Raw genomic sequence first — 14,229 nt, 5'->3', positions numbered from 1 at the left:
AGTTTGATATAATTTTTATATTTTTTTAAAAAGTTTTATTATATAATAAATGTGTTTTAATTATTGGGTGAAGATAAAAAACAAAAAAAATATGTACATCCAATCAGAAACTAACACGTGGCGGTGCAGGGCCACAAAAAAAAAGTTTCAACCGTTGAAACTTTACAACAGATGTTTATGCCACGTAGATAAACCAAATTCATCAACACCCTTATACATCGGTTTCAACTGTTGAAAAGTGTTTTCAACACTCCATTGTGTGGGTGGTCTTAGACTATATACAATAGATTCAACACACAACACCCTCCACATCATCTTCTCTTTCTTCTACATCAGTTTCTCTCTCTTCCAACTAATAATTCAACACTCATTCATTTTTTATACTCTACAATGGTTTGTTTAAAATAAAATTCAACACCCTACCCTACAATTTTTATTTTCCATTTTTTTGTTTTGTTTTACATCTTTTATTTTGTAATTACATATTAATAATAATTATTAGTTTAAATTAAATTAAAATAGTTAAAAGTGTTGTTCGAAGGATTTTGGATATTATTAGAAATGTTTTGGTTGAGATCCATTTTTTCAAAGAAGATAAAAAAATATAGAAACGAGAGTTATGAGAGGTTAAAGATGATTTTTTTTTCTGTGTCCAAATCTAATGAAACAAGTCTCTATTTATAGAGCATGAAAAATGATAAATTTTGATATAATTTTTTTTAAATACATAATTTAATATATAATAATTGAATCAAATAAATATAGAAGGAAAAAAAATGTTTAACACAACCAATTAAAAAAAAAGTCATGACCCACACTTTTGTCTATCGACTAATAGGAGAAGCTCATGTTACAATCTCTCTCATCTCCAGCAAAATTTAACACCGTTTAATTTTTTAAACGAGTTGAATGCCAACTCACTTTCAACACTTCGTTAAACATCCCATTGTAATATATCAACTGTTGAATTTATACACCATTGTATCTAGTCTTACAAGCTTATAGAAGACATCTACCTTCTTGTCTAACTATTTCAACTACTCCCACTAGCACCTTTTATCTCTCGCTTAAGCTCTTGCTTACATTAATTATAATAATTATTTCTTACATTTAACAACTTCACTAAACTGAACTACAAACCATTATAGTTACCTTGATTCTTCTGATTTGGTTTGATTACAAAAATGACATTACTCAACACTCTCATTTATCATTTTCTTAATCAAACCAAATTGATCACGAAAAATTCTCAAACATCTTTTTTTCTAGAGCTTTAGTGAGTATGTCTGCCAGTTGTTCTTCGCTTTTGCAGTATCGTAGCTGAATATCTCCATTTTTCTCATGCTCTCTAACCAAAATGATATTTGATATGAATATGTTTGGTTTCTTCTATGTTGAACATGATTTTTGCCAATGGCCATGACTGACTGAAGCACACAGATCCATGTACTCAACCTCTGATGTTGATTGAGCAATAGTATCTTTTTTGCCAAGAAAAAATTGCTGAACCAAGACTGAAACAATAACTTTGACCCAAAAAGAAAGAAGACTGAAACAATATGATGTAGTTGATTTATTGTGACAGAAACATGTTTGATACAGACAGCTTGACCAACAGAAAGATTCATTACACAATCATATTAACGGGAACTAACTTGACAAGAGAAATTTCTCAAATAAGAACTATTCAGCATCTCTCATCAAAGAAATGCAAGAACTGAGGGAAACATTAATCTAGGCTAACAATACATTGTAAGCATACTGAATCTCGAGCAGGTGTACCGACCGGCCCATTTGATATATATGTAGTATTGTGGCATTTTATCGTTTGTGAACAAATATAGTTTACTATTCTACTTACATTCATTCTACAAGCATACATACATACATACAAAGTGGACAAAACCGTTTCAGAATCACATCAAACGGTGAGTATACCCAGCAAACTTACTGCTAGATCGTTTACCAGTGTTCTGCAAGCCGCAATTACTAAGTGGCCATCACTTGAAAGTCTCATGCAAAATCACTTCAACCAGATTTTATTGCTTTTTGTAGTTGAAATAAAATAAAAACTAACAGTCAATGTAGTGTTGGTTTGGCATTCTATGGATCTCAGAGAATGACCAGAAACTAACAGTCAATATACAAAAGAGTATCCTGGAAACCAACCATCAATATAATTGTTGAACCAAGATGCTGGAAGTAAAGAAGGAGAACAGGAGTGGTTTGTGCTTGTCCATGGGCTCTACCACGGCGCTTGGATTTGGTACAAGGTAAAACACACAGCTAGAGGCTGCAGGTCACAATGTTACCCCTGTGGATTTGGCTGCATCAGGTATAAACATGACCAGGTTGGAAAAAAATCAGACTTTAAAGGATTACTGCAAACCGTTGCTTGAGTTTCTGAGCTCGCTTGGCTCAGAAAAGGTGATTCTTGTTGCTCATAGCATGGGAGGAGTATCCGCTGCGCTTCCTGCCGACATCTTTACACATAAGGTTGCTGTTTTTGTTTTCTTGACAGCTTTCATGCCCAACACAATAAACCCACCTGCTTATGTTTTACAAAAGGTACTGCCTGATCTCTTCCAAGTGATTCTGATATATGTCTGAAATCTGCAGCTGGTCAGAAGCATTCCACAAGAGGACCTGAGGATTATAAACGCTGGATGAACAGAAACTCTCCTGTAAAAGAGGTGATGGAGGTCAAAGATGCAGATCATATGGCAATGTCCTCCCAGCCTCAAGAACTTTGTTCTCTTCTATTGGAGGTTGAGGATAAATATACCTACACAAAACTGTAATCATCACTGGAAATAAGTAGTAACTTTAGGTTCCACTGCAGTAATAAGAAAGCACAAGTAAAATGCTCAGCAAGAAAACAAAAGAGTAGGAAAGATGATTACAAGACAGCATTCTGAGGTTCTTTATTTCAATGATGACCAATTATTGAAGTCATACATAACGCTTAGGATGTTACAAGTCTGTACTAGAGATTCTTCTAGCTCCAACTTCTTATAGTTTAGTGCAAAAGTCTTAGGGGGGTCATGGCTTTTACCACTGAAAGTACAAAAGCTTGTGAAACAAATCTTCTGTAGTATGAGATTGTTGATCTTTTGTAGTTAAACTCAATTCGTTTTTTTTTTTGCTCTTGAGTTTCTTTGCTTTCTTCCGGTTAATTTGCGTTCGTTCATAACAGTGACAAATATACATAAGAAGTAGAGGAAAATTCATGTGACTAGCTTCTCCATTTGAATTCATGAATCTGTTAAAATGTTCTTGGAGTCTACAAAAAGTATTGAACATTTGGCAGTTCTGTTCAACCTTTTAGAAAAATGCCAAACATGAAGAAACGTGTGGCTGCAATACTGTCAAAAGTTATCTTTTGCCAAAAGCATTCTACCACACATAATATTACCATAAAAGAAATATTTATATAGAGCAACAAGGATGAAATAAATAAAAAAGGAAATGGAAAACAAGAACCAGAAGCGGTTTGTGCTTGTCCATGGGCTCTGCCACGGCGCGTGGAACTGGTACAAGGTGAAACCGATTCTCGAGGCTGCAGGTCACACTGTGACCGCAGTAAATCTAGCTGCGTCAGGTATAAACACGACCAGATTAGAAGAGATTCAAACACTAGAGGATTACTGCAAACCATTGCTTGATGTTCTGAGCTCGGCTGATGAAGAGAAGGTGGTTCTTGTTGCTCATAGCATGGGAGGAATATCCGCAGCGTTTGCAGCTGACATTTTCCCTCATAAGATCTCTGCTATTGTCTTTGTGACATCCTTCATGCCTGACACAACAAACCCACCTGCTTATGTTTTCAAAAATGTACAATAATGATTCTATTACACGGTTCTATCTCTTCTTACAAGTGATTTTCTGATGTCTGAATGAAATATGCAGATGATGGCAAGCATTTCAGAGCAAGATTGGTTGGATACCGTGTTGGGGAGCTATGGGAGAACTGATCATCCGTTACAGTTTGCTCTCTTTGGACCAAAGTTCTTGGCCAAGCATTTGTATCAACTTTCTCCAGTCCAAGTAAGTCTCATCAGCCTCTCTTTTACAGCCACAAACAAGATCTTCCTAGTAACATTTTTTTTTGTTTAGGATTTTGAATTGGCGAAAATGCTGCTGAGGGTAAACCCATCAGTTACGGACAATCTGGCAGGGACAAGAAGCTTCACTGAGGAAGGGTACGGATCGGTTACACGTATCTACATCATATGTGGAGAGGATAATGTGGTACGTGATGATTACCAGCGTTGGATGATCAACAACTTTCCGGTAAAAGAAGTGATGGAGATCAAAGATGCTGATCATATGCCAATGTTCTCCAAGCCTCAGGAACTCTGTGCTCTTCTCTTGGAGATTGCAGATAAATATGCATAAGAGAAACTTGAAAGTTAGTATAACCAAATATGTTTCTACCATCTCAATAACCAAATATGTTGTTTATAAGAATAAAAAATTTTATATTTTTCCCTAAGATATAATTTGTGGTCTAAGATTATATCCAATCAAGAGGTCAACCAACTAACTCCATAAACTGTACAAACTTTAAACTATAAGTCAATATAAAGTTGGTGTACGATTCTAAGACAACGACCTAAAACTAACAGTCAATGTAATGTTGGTTTACCATTCTCTAGAACTCAGAGTATAAGTGTTGAACCAAAAAAAGCTGAAAAGAAAAGGCAATGGAGAAGAAGAGTAAGAAACACTTTGTGCTTGTCCATGCGGGATGCCACGGCGCGTGGAGTTGGTACAAGGTGAAAACACTTCTAGAAGCTGCAGGACAATGTGTCTCTGCTATTGATCTGGCAGCATCGGGTATCAACACAACCAGAGCGGAAGAGATTCAGACGTTGGAGGATTATTCCAAGCCATTGCTAGAGATGATGGACTCGCTTGCCTCTGAAGAAAAGGTGATTCTAGTCGCTCATAGCATGGGAGGTATACCAGCTGCTCTGGCTGCCGACATCTTTCCTTGTAACACCGCTGCTATTGTCTTCTTGACATCTTCGATGCCCGACACCAAAAACCCTCCTGCTTATGTTTTCGAAAAGGTACAATTCATCCACTGATTCAGTATAATCTCTACAAGTGATTCCGACATGTGACTAAAATCTGCAGTTGATTGCAAGCATTCCACCTGAAGAGTTCTTGGACACGGTGTTTGGAAGCTACGGGACATGTGATCGTCCTCTACAGACTATTCTTTTTGGACCAAAGTTCTTAGCCGAGAAATTTTACCAACTGTCTCCAGTTGAAGTAAGACTCCAAGCCTAATCAAACCTCTCTTTTTCTAGCTCAAAATGTAACAATTTTAAAATAATGTCACTGGTTAGGATCTTGAATTGGCGAAACTGTTGGTGAGGGTAAACCCGTTAGTTACAAATAATCTGGCAGGGACAAGAAGGTTTAGTGAGGAAGGGTATGGATCGATTCCACGTATCTATATAATATGCGAAGAGGATAATATAATACCTAAGGAATACCAGCGCTGGATAATCAGCAACTTTCCACCAAGAGAAGTTATAAAGATCGAAGATGCTGATCATATGCCAATGAACTCCAAGCCTCAAGAACTTTGTGCTTGTCTCTTGAAGATCGCAGATACGTATGCATGAATGAATAAAACCTGAGATCGAAAATCAGCATCCTCCACAATAATTAAGCCGTATGGGAATACATGTTTTATCTATATGTATGAAAACTAAGCAAGAGATACTGTTCATAATAACAGGTTTTATTCATTCATGCATACTGGCCCAGAAGTCTTCCAGATCTGAAAAACCTGCATATTAAATCCAGATCTGAAAAACCTGCATATTCAAAAACGTTCAAATGGCTTAAAACAGAAAAATGAGTGGAAGATTAGATAAATCTACCTTTACAGAACACACAAAAATACATATCTAAAAATAATAGATCTACCTTTAAATTAGTGGAAGATGAGTACCATCTAATTAAAAACCTGCAAAAAAGATAGATTAGTAAGAAAGACATGAGACAAAACTGAAAAATTCATATAAAGTTTGGTGTTTTTAAGTCAAAGAGATTAGAGTGGGTTTGGAGAGTTTTAGTTTGGGAAAAAAGTAAGAACTTTATACAACAAGAAGTTACCAAATGAAGAAAAATCAGACATAAGAACTTACCAAAACGCTCAGAAAAATCCAGACGACTTCCTGGAAGTCCAGACGACTTTGTCAGAAGACTTCCAAGAAGTCCAGACGACTTCCAGACGACTTCCAGACGACTAACAAGTAAGTCGTCTCAAAAGTCTTCTAGATCTGAAAAACCTGCATATCAAATCCAGATCTGAAAAACCTGCATATCCAAAAACGTTCAAATGACTTAAAAATAGAGAAAATGAGTGGAAAATTAGATAAATCTACATTTATAGAACACACAAAAATACATATCTAAAATTAATAGATCTACCTTTAAATTAGTGGAAGATGAGTACCATTTGATTAAAAACCTGCAAAAGAGATAGATTAGTAAGAAATACATGAGACAAAACTGAAAAATTCATATAAAGTTTGGTGTTTTCAATTCAAAGAGATTAGAGAGAGGTTGAAGAGTTTTAGAATGATGAACATTACATTTTTGTTGCAGCCATTTGAGAGGAGGAGAGAGAATGTGTAAATTTTTCTTTATATAGGGAGACAAAAAATCCAATTAGGTTAAATATTTTTGACTCAGACGACTTCCTAGACGACTTACATTTCAGTCGTCTGTTGAAGAAATTAAAACAGACGACTTACATGTAAGTCGTCTAGAAGAGTTTAATATTTTTAGTGGGAAATTAAATATTTTTAGCGGGAAACTAAAATAGAAGACTTTCCAGACGACTTACAAGTAAGTCGTCTGGTTTAAATTATTTAAGCGAGAAAATAAATTTTTTAAAAAAATTTAGGCGGGAATATTTGGACGACTTACATGTAAGTCGTCTGTTTTAATTTCTTCACCAGACGACTGAAATGTAAGTCGTCCGAGTAAAATGATCCGGTTAGGTTAAAATGTACATTGGTAAAATTAAAGGTTCGGTACGATGTGGACGACTGAAATATACGTCGTCCGGGTAAATTATTCAACAGACGACTGAAATATAAGTCGTCCACACCCTAAACATAACCCCTAAACTTATTTATCTAATTAAGGACTTCATAAAACCAAATCAAACTTGAAAAGTGTTTACTATACACAGAAATAAACACATATAGGTGAAAACTAATTTTTGAAAAAAACATTTTAGTTTTCCAAAATCTAACCCTAACAATACATACAATACTACAACATATGTTTGCCAAACTCCTAAACCAAAGTATTTCATGATTCACTACTTCCACTCATCTATCTTCAAAACAAATCAATTTTATCATATCTTAATTTATATCACTTAAAACTGTTTATAATTACTTGATTTTTATTTTTCACGCATCAAAATATTTTTTTACAAGATTTATAAATTATTTTTAAAATAAACTAGTACCAGACGACTTACACTTCAGTCGTCATCCAGACGACTTCCAACATCTCAGACGACTCAGACGATTTACTGGGGCTATATTCGTAAAAATGGCTTCTGTTTTTTTGTTTGGTCACAAGGAGTTGAGCTGTAATTTCACTAGGCTTTTAGGTTAGTTTTGCATTTGATTCAAGTTTGGGTATAGGTTTGGGATTAAAATCAAGTTGTGGGTTAGTTTTGGCAAAAACCCCTAAATAGTTGTAAATTGTAAATACTGACATTGTAAATTGTATTGGGCATCGGATAGCTCCATCAGTAACTTTGTGTAACAATGTATTAAACTCGTAAACGTAAGGGGAATGTGAAAAAAACATAGATTTCTTTTTTTTTTGGGTCAACATACATTTTAATTTTTTTAGTACATCTTGTCACTTAAATTAAAGCCACATCACATACATTTACATACATAGATCGGTTTTAACTTCGCGTAAAGCATACGTAAATGCAAGAAATGAAGTGTAGAATCTCCAAACAATCAAATCACATATCTCTAAGTTTACTGAGATTAACCGGAGAGATGACTTTAACATCACCATACAACAATTGCTTCGCGATGATAACGTTTGCTGCTTCACTCGGATGATAAGGATCCCAAAACACATACTTGTCCCTTTCCTCGCACATGCTCGATGTCGGTCCACATGGTATTATACCCGCGAATTGTCCTCCATTACCGCAACAAGCCTTTGTCGCCGTTATGAACCCTACACAACACGCATGAACTCAAGGCTCAAAACGAGTATATGTATGTAGTAACTCAATGCATGAACATATTACCGACACCCGAAAACATTTCTCCGGAAAAAAAAAAACGAAATATTACCGTATTTGTCGTAATTAGTAATGAGTTCCATGACGAGATCGTAGACATTGGCATGCACGAACATTGCTCCGGGAAGCTTCTTGTTTAGGTCCTCTAATAAAATCTTAAGTCGAACATTGTATTGATTTGCTAGCTTATTAGCCAGATCCACACACTCATTTTCATTTAGTTGATTAATCGTTTTCTGGTACGGTATGCATCCGATCGGTCCAACGTTCCCGATCACAAACTTTCTTGCATCCAATTGATACAACCTCTGCATTGCAACCATAAACAACCATTAACTGTAAGCTTAAATTAAACATTCTTCGGACCATTCTTTTTGTTGTTGCTTACGGTTAGTTGGTCGCGAAGATGGTCGAGCATGTCGTCAATAAAATTATCAGGAGTCTGAGTGAGACGTGTTCCGACGGAGAGAAGTGGGAATAGATAGTTGTTGAGGAAGTCGTTGGCTCCGATGGTGATGGAGAATATTGATTTCTTGCTTATATACTCTTTTGCTTTCTCTTTTCCAAGTAAGTCATCGAATTGTTTACGTGTGGTGTTGAAGAAATCGACTTGTACATCCATACCTAATCTATTCACCTACCAAGTAGTTTCATTTACACCAAAAAAACACAAGTTAGTACTTTAAAATGAAATGTAAAACATTATCTAAACATATTGATTAAAAATTACAAAGATTCTTCCGGTTGCATTCATGATTCCTCCTCCTCCGGATGCGTAATTTACACCGGCTAGTAAAGCTTTTCCGGTAGCGTTTGGTGCTAAGAATGGGATAGCATAGTTCGCTGATCCAAGTTCTTCCCCTGACATATCATTAATCAAACCCTTCATATCAAAAATTAACATAAGTAGACGAAATAAACATCAACATAAAAATTAAGGTATACTCGAGTAGAACTGAACATCATATCTACACTAGGGGTGTATATATACCATATATCATTTACTTATATGCGTTAAAGAATTGTAACAAAAAAGGTATACGTACCAACAATGTCACCAATGGTCCGGCCATTAGTAAACCGACCGGTAGGGTTGCCTCCGGAGGCTTTGAAGTCGATACCATTAGGCTGCATATTGGCCCTAGACAAGGTCGGTAGATAGTTATTATTACCAGCATCGACTAGAGAATCTCCAAATATAAACGAAGCTCCTAATCCTCCATTTTTGTTATCATTGTTGGTAACTCCACGGCCAGCAGATTCCACTAAAGCAGTGAGAGTTAAGAGGAAGGAGAAAAAGAAGAAGAGAGACACGTCCATATCTCTTCTTGAACTAGAAGCCATATCTCTTCTTGAACTAGAAGCCATATCTCTCGATTTAAAGAAACCTGAGTGTTTCTTTTCAGATTTATATAATAAAGAAGGGTTTGGGATCGATAGGAAAAGTGTGGGACTGTGCTTCAAGAATTTTTCTAGTGGTGGTTCATCAATGTGGACTAGTTTTTCCTTTTGCTTGTGAGAAAATAACGACCCGGCCTTTGATTCGTTGAACGCTTGAGTTCTCCGGATTTAAAGTAATAACTAAATTAAGGGCCTTAAATTAATCCAACCAAGTAGTTCAAGTCTGATGGACAATAAATTATAATATCAATTTCCAATATGAAAAGTAACTTCTGCTTACATTTTTTATCACTACTTTTTACAACCTAATACAAATTGTTTTATTTTTTAATTTATTAATGTAAACTGTAAATAAAATGAGTTAAAGAGACTATGTATCAAATATTGAAGTAACTTTTTAAAATTATAAATCATGCTTCACTTTTTTATCATATATGTGAAATTTTATCAGAAAATGAGAAAATGTTGTTTAAAAAAAGATTAGGTGTTAATCTGGTCAAGAAGGTGAGACTCATTTTTGTTTTTTCTGCAACCTTACTCAAAACTCGAAACTTTATTATTCATTTGGACATTATCCAAAAATTTGATATCGTTCCATTTCCTGTGATTTTCAGAAAGTAGGTATGGTAATCTTATTTAACAATTGAATAATTATTTATTATAAAATAATAATTTCGAAATTCTCCACTATTATCCAGCTGTATTGCATTACAAAGTAGCAATTTTTTTTATATTTTTAAATGAAGTCACATCAAGTCACTTTTAACACATTTCCCCAAAATTCATGCACATTTTCAAATAAAAAATCCGACCGTTGCAGTCTCATCTTTAAAAATATATAAATAATTTCTTCAGAGCAGTGAAAGACTAGAGAGATCTGTGCAATCTGAAAGCAAGTGTCATCATCACCATGCTCGCCATGAGAACAGCAGCGGAAGCTTCCATGCCCAAATCAAACCCTAATAATCCATCAGAGATCCAAGGAAACCCAAAGGCCTCTCTCTACGAACAATGCCGAGAAGAGAGGATCAAAGAGAATCTTCAGCGCATGCAGAACCTCGGCATCTTGAATCTCGCGAGAAAACTCCAATCCGAGACCCGACCCGGTAAAAGATCGCTCGGCAACTCCAACCCGGCTCCGAAATCGACTCCTCCCACCGCTCCGTCCCGTCGATCTTCCCGGTATAATCTCCTTCTTCGTCTCGCTCTCCGATTGAAAAATTAGGGTTTTGCTGGAGCAAGTTGGGGTTTTTCAGGTTAAGTTAGGGTTTAGGGTTTTCTCTGTTGAAATTGGGGTTTGTCATTTTCTCAGGTTGGAGAACACAACCCCTGTTGCCTACAACGAGAGAGACAATGTGAAGGGTAAAAAATCTAAGGGAGAGAGCTTGTTGATTTATGAAGGCCCAAGGGCGGAGGTTTACACAGAGGAGCATGAGAAGCTGCTTGGGAACACAGAACGAAGCTGGACTTGTTTTGTCGATGGCTATGGCAAGGATGGAAAAAGGATTTATGATCCCTTCAAGGGCAAAACTTGTCACCAGTGCAGGTTTACTCTTCAATCTAACTCCCAAGATTCATACATACTTAAAAGTGCATTAAACTCTTAGTGTTTCCTTTTCTGTCATAAGAGAGAACTTTGTTTCGCATCTGTTAAAACGAACTTGCTCAATGCTTCAGTGTGTGTGTGTGTGTTTTAGAACCTCTTTAAACAGATATCTGAATCTAAGCTGAAGACAAGTAAGTACTAACGAAATTGATTTAATGCTTTAGTGTGTGTTTTTAGAAACGAACTTGTTTTTTTTTCAACTCTTTGAAACCAAGTTGCTTAATGCTTCTATGTGTGTTTTAGTCCCTCTTTACACAGAAATTTGAATCCAGTTTGGCCAAACCCACGAAATTGCTTAACGGTTCAGTGTGTGTGTGTGTGTTTGTTTTACAGGCAGAAAACGCTCGGTCATCGGACACAGTGCAGTGTATGCGACTTGGTCCAAGGACAATTCTGTGGAGATTGTTTGCTCATGAGGTGACTACTCTCCTTTTTCTTCTCAAACACACATTTGTGTAAGATCACACTAGCAATGGATTATTTTTTCTTGTTCGTGTTGAATGTGTTTTATTTTGTTGATGAATAGATATGGGGAACATGTGCTTGAAGCTCTTGACAATCCAGAGTGGGTTTGCCCTGTATGTCGCGGTATTTGCAACTGCAGTTTGTGCCGGAATCATAAAGGATGGGTTCCAACTGGTCCGATTTATAGAAGGGTGCGTTGTTCTTTTTATATCATTCATTTGCTCTTTATCTTGTGTTTATGTTAGTTTTTAATAGACTCGAGATTTCTTTCTTGGTATTGTTTCTAGATAGCTAAACTCGGCTACAAGTCTGTGGCGCATTATCTGATTCAAACCAAACGGGCGCAGACTGATGATGCCACCCCGAATCAAGCTTCTGCAAAGAGATCACTTTCGTTTCAAGAAGCAAAACAACTTCCGGACATTGCTGCTGATGATGATCTCCCTAATGAAGTACCAAAGCTTCAGATTATGGGAAGTCAAAATGGTGATTCCTTGAAGAAAGAGGAAGATGAAAACACAGCAGACGAGAATCAGAATTCAGCTAAAAGGTCACTGAGCTTCTGCTTGCCTTCAGCAGATGTTCAGGTCACTAGTGATCATCCAAAAGCTCATGAAAATATTGAGGTTCTCAACGAGGAGGCAAAGACTGTAGGTAACTCAGTGAATACTGGTGTAAGGAGAAGTGAGAGGAGAGCATCTCTCGAACCCAATTCAGAGAGCATTGGCAGCTCTGTGAATACTCGAAGCAAGAGGAAAGCGGCTCTTGAGGAACCTAATCCAGATAGTATTGGTGCAAGACTAAGGCAACGTCGAAGGAGCCAAAGTGGCCTTTAGATAGAAAGCTATCTCTCATTCTCGCTCACATTTCCCCCTGTGTAATGTTTTTTTTGTTGCTCCTTCACAACGTAACCACCCTCTTTTGTTTCCCTCTATGACTCTATGTTATGTTTTTTTGGTTGCTTGTTTAAGCTCCTTGACAGTTTAACACCTTTTTTGTTTCTATTGGACCGAGTAAGAGTCCTTACAAACACTCTTTAGCATGTCAGTTGTTGAGGATAACTCGGAATCTGTGTTTTCAAAGTAGAAATTTCAGAAGTATCTGCCACTATTAGAAGAAAGTTCGATCCGAAATTGAACTAAAATGTTACAAGTACTTAGTTGGATCTAAAATTTTCCTATCTAAAATAACTGGAACTGACAAGACCTAATCCGAATAAATCAGAATCCGAAAAGAACCAATCCAAATAAATCAATTCCCGGACGAATCCATTCAGATTCTATCTAAAAACATCTATATTTAAAACTACGACTCCATGTGTTCTTTTTCTATATTTTAATTTATGATTGTCGTTGTACTGTCTTTTTGTCTATTGTAACATTTTTAAGTAATACTAGATCTCGATCCGTGCAACCGCGTAGATTTTTGCTTTCATTTATTTTTATATAAATATTTTGTTTTCAATTCTAAATTGGTATATATTAGAATATATATGTGTCTATCAATTTTTAAAACATAATAAGTTTACGGTATATTTTTTTCATTGAATAGATTGTTTCAAACTTTCATATGTATTTGTATTTTCTTATATATATATATATTTTTGGATTATTATTTCATTATTAAAATTGTAACTATATATATAAAGATTAGTAAAATATTGTTTTATTGTCATATTCAAAGATATTGTAACATTTTACAAATTTAGAATGTTTTTAAAAAATTAAACTTTTCGTTTCATAGATTTATATTATCGAGTAAATAATTAAACATTTATTTTTTGTTTAATTTTTAAAATAAACTATATAGTTTAAAATTTGTTTTCGTTAGTTTAAGGTAGTAAAGATTAATCATTGTTAGATAATATGATTTTTGTTATTTAAAAAAAATCTTTATAATTTTAAAAGTTAACATCGACAAATATTTAGATATTTAACATATGGAGATATAGTATTACAACATTAAATTATATCTATTTAATTTATACTATACATTAATCTAATGGATCATCTATTGTTTAAATCCAATTATTGATAGCCCAATAAAAGTTTCTGGTAGACTCAAAATTTAAATGATAAGATTAGAGATTAAATGTAACATGACTTTTTAGGAATAGGTCCATTAGGTCTATTTTTAAAAAAATCATACAAGAATCAAGGTTGTGACTTCTGTTTTAATATATAAGATGAAATTTCAAATATCAGATTTAGAGTTTTAAAATGTTTAATATTAATAATAATAATTTATTTTTGGTTATTTTGAATTTTTTTAGAAAAACATGACGGATTTTGGCTAAATTTTGATGGGATTCGGATATTTCAGATCTTTTTCGGGTCATAAATACCTGAACCGATCCGGACTTGCTACATATCCAAAAATTTAGGTATTTTATAGGTATTATAATTATAGACCCAAATCGACCTAGACCCGGAAATAGCTGACC

General features: G+C 35.1%; 4 protein-coding genes and 1 long non-coding RNA gene across 5 annotated transcripts; 3 read left to right on the top strand and 2 right to left on the bottom strand.

Moving 5' to 3' along the window:
* Positions 1-1,800: 1,800 nt before the first annotated feature.
* On the bottom strand, positions 1,801-3,204 carry LOC125586345. The gene is made up of 2 exons (XR_007322833.1): positions 2,390-3,204; positions 1,801-2,314 (listed from the first exon to the last, which is right to left on the bottom strand). It is a non-coding gene; the product is annotated as an uncharacterized LOC125586345 (long non-coding RNA).
* Positions 3,205-3,403: 199 nt separating this feature from the next.
* LOC106391072 (methylesterase 4) lies at positions 3,404-4,514 on the top strand. Its single transcript, XM_013831637.3, has 3 exons — positions 3,404-3,834; positions 3,910-4,047; positions 4,117-4,514. The coding sequence occupies exons 1-3, from the start codon at positions 3,469-3,471 to the stop codon at positions 4,396-4,398; spliced, it is 786 nt and encodes a 261-aa protein (XP_013687091.2). The 5' UTR covers positions 3,404-3,468; the 3' UTR covers positions 4,399-4,514.
* A 34-nt stretch (positions 4,515-4,548) lies between these two features.
* Positions 4,549-5,682, top strand: LOC106391073 (putative methylesterase 19). Its single transcript, XM_013831638.3, has 3 exons — positions 4,549-5,075; positions 5,143-5,280; positions 5,358-5,682. Exons 1-3 carry the CDS (start codon positions 4,707-4,709, stop codon positions 5,637-5,639), a joined length of 789 nt encoding a protein of 262 aa, XP_013687092.2. The 5' UTR covers positions 4,549-4,706; the 3' UTR covers positions 5,640-5,682.
* A 2,238-nt stretch (positions 5,683-7,920) lies between these two features.
* Positions 7,921-9,864, bottom strand: LOC106395199 (GDSL esterase/lipase At2g23540-like). Its single transcript, XM_013835711.3, has 5 exons — positions 9,361-9,864; positions 9,045-9,175; positions 8,703-8,951; positions 8,367-8,622; positions 7,921-8,247 (listed from the first exon to the last, which is right to left on the bottom strand). The coding sequence occupies exons 1-5, from the start codon at positions 9,680-9,682 to the stop codon at positions 8,024-8,026; spliced, it is 1,182 nt and encodes a 393-aa protein (XP_013691165.2). The 5' UTR covers positions 9,683-9,864; the 3' UTR covers positions 7,921-8,023.
* Positions 9,865-10,539: 675 nt separating this feature from the next.
* On the top strand, positions 10,540-12,919 carry LOC106392346 (cell division cycle-associated protein 7). Its single transcript, XM_013833169.3, has 5 exons — positions 10,540-10,897; positions 11,028-11,261; positions 11,655-11,738; positions 11,848-11,977; positions 12,074-12,919. Exons 1-5 carry the CDS (start codon positions 10,626-10,628, stop codon positions 12,620-12,622), a joined length of 1,269 nt encoding a protein of 422 aa, XP_013688623.2. The 5' UTR covers positions 10,540-10,625; the 3' UTR covers positions 12,623-12,919.
* Positions 12,920-14,229: the final 1,310 nt, after the last annotated feature.

Source organism: Brassica napus, chromosome C4, assembly GCF_020379485.1.
Source record: "Brassica napus cultivar Da-Ae chromosome C4, Da-Ae, whole genome shotgun sequence".
Classification (NCBI taxonomy): Eukaryota; Viridiplantae; Streptophyta; class Magnoliopsida; order Brassicales; family Brassicaceae; genus Brassica; species Brassica napus.
This window is presented reverse-complemented; position numbering and strand designations above follow the sequence as displayed.

Bases quoted from the DNA above. Each gene is read 5' to 3' on its own strand.
- LOC106392346 (XM_013833169.3), top strand. From the start codon at position 10,626: ATGCTCGCCATGAGAACAGCAGCGGAAGCTTCCATGCCCAAATCAAAC. The intron at 10,898-11,027 runs GTATAATCTCCT...TCATTTTCTCAG, and splicing joins CCGTCCCGTCGATCTTCCCG to GTTGGAGAACACAACCCCTG. The intron at 11,978-12,073 runs GTGCGTTGTTCT...TATTGTTTCTAG, and splicing joins CTGGTCCGATTTATAGAAGG to ATAGCTAAACTCGGCTACAA.
- LOC106391072 (XM_013831637.3), top strand. From the start codon at position 3,469: ATGGAAAACAAGAACCAGAAGCGGTTTGTGCTTGTCCATGGGCTCTGC. The intron at 3,835-3,909 runs GTACAATAATGA...TGAAATATGCAG, and splicing joins CTGCTTATGTTTTCAAAAAT to ATGATGGCAAGCATTTCAGA. The intron at 4,048-4,116 runs GTAAGTCTCATC...TTTTTTGTTTAG, and splicing joins ATCAACTTTCTCCAGTCCAA to GATTTTGAATTGGCGAAAAT.
- LOC106391073 (XM_013831638.3), top strand. From the start codon at position 4,707: ATGGAGAAGAAGAGTAAGAAACACTTTGTGCTTGTCCATGCGGGATGC. The intron at 5,076-5,142 runs GTACAATTCATC...TAAAATCTGCAG, and splicing joins CTGCTTATGTTTTCGAAAAG to TTGATTGCAAGCATTCCACC. The intron at 5,281-5,357 runs GTAAGACTCCAA...GTCACTGGTTAG, and splicing joins ACCAACTGTCTCCAGTTGAA to GATCTTGAATTGGCGAAACT.
- LOC106395199 (XM_013835711.3), bottom strand. From the start codon at position 9,682: ATGGCTTCTAGTTCAAGAAGAGATATGGCTTCTAGTTCAAGAAGAGAT. The intron at 8,952-9,044 runs GTAATTTTTAAT...ACTACTTGGTAG, and splicing joins ATGCAACCGGAAGAATCTTT to GTGAATAGATTAGGTATGGA. The intron at 8,623-8,702 runs GTAAGCAACAAC...GTTGCAATGCAG, and splicing joins ATCTTCGCGACCAACTAACC to AGGTTGTATCAATTGGATGC.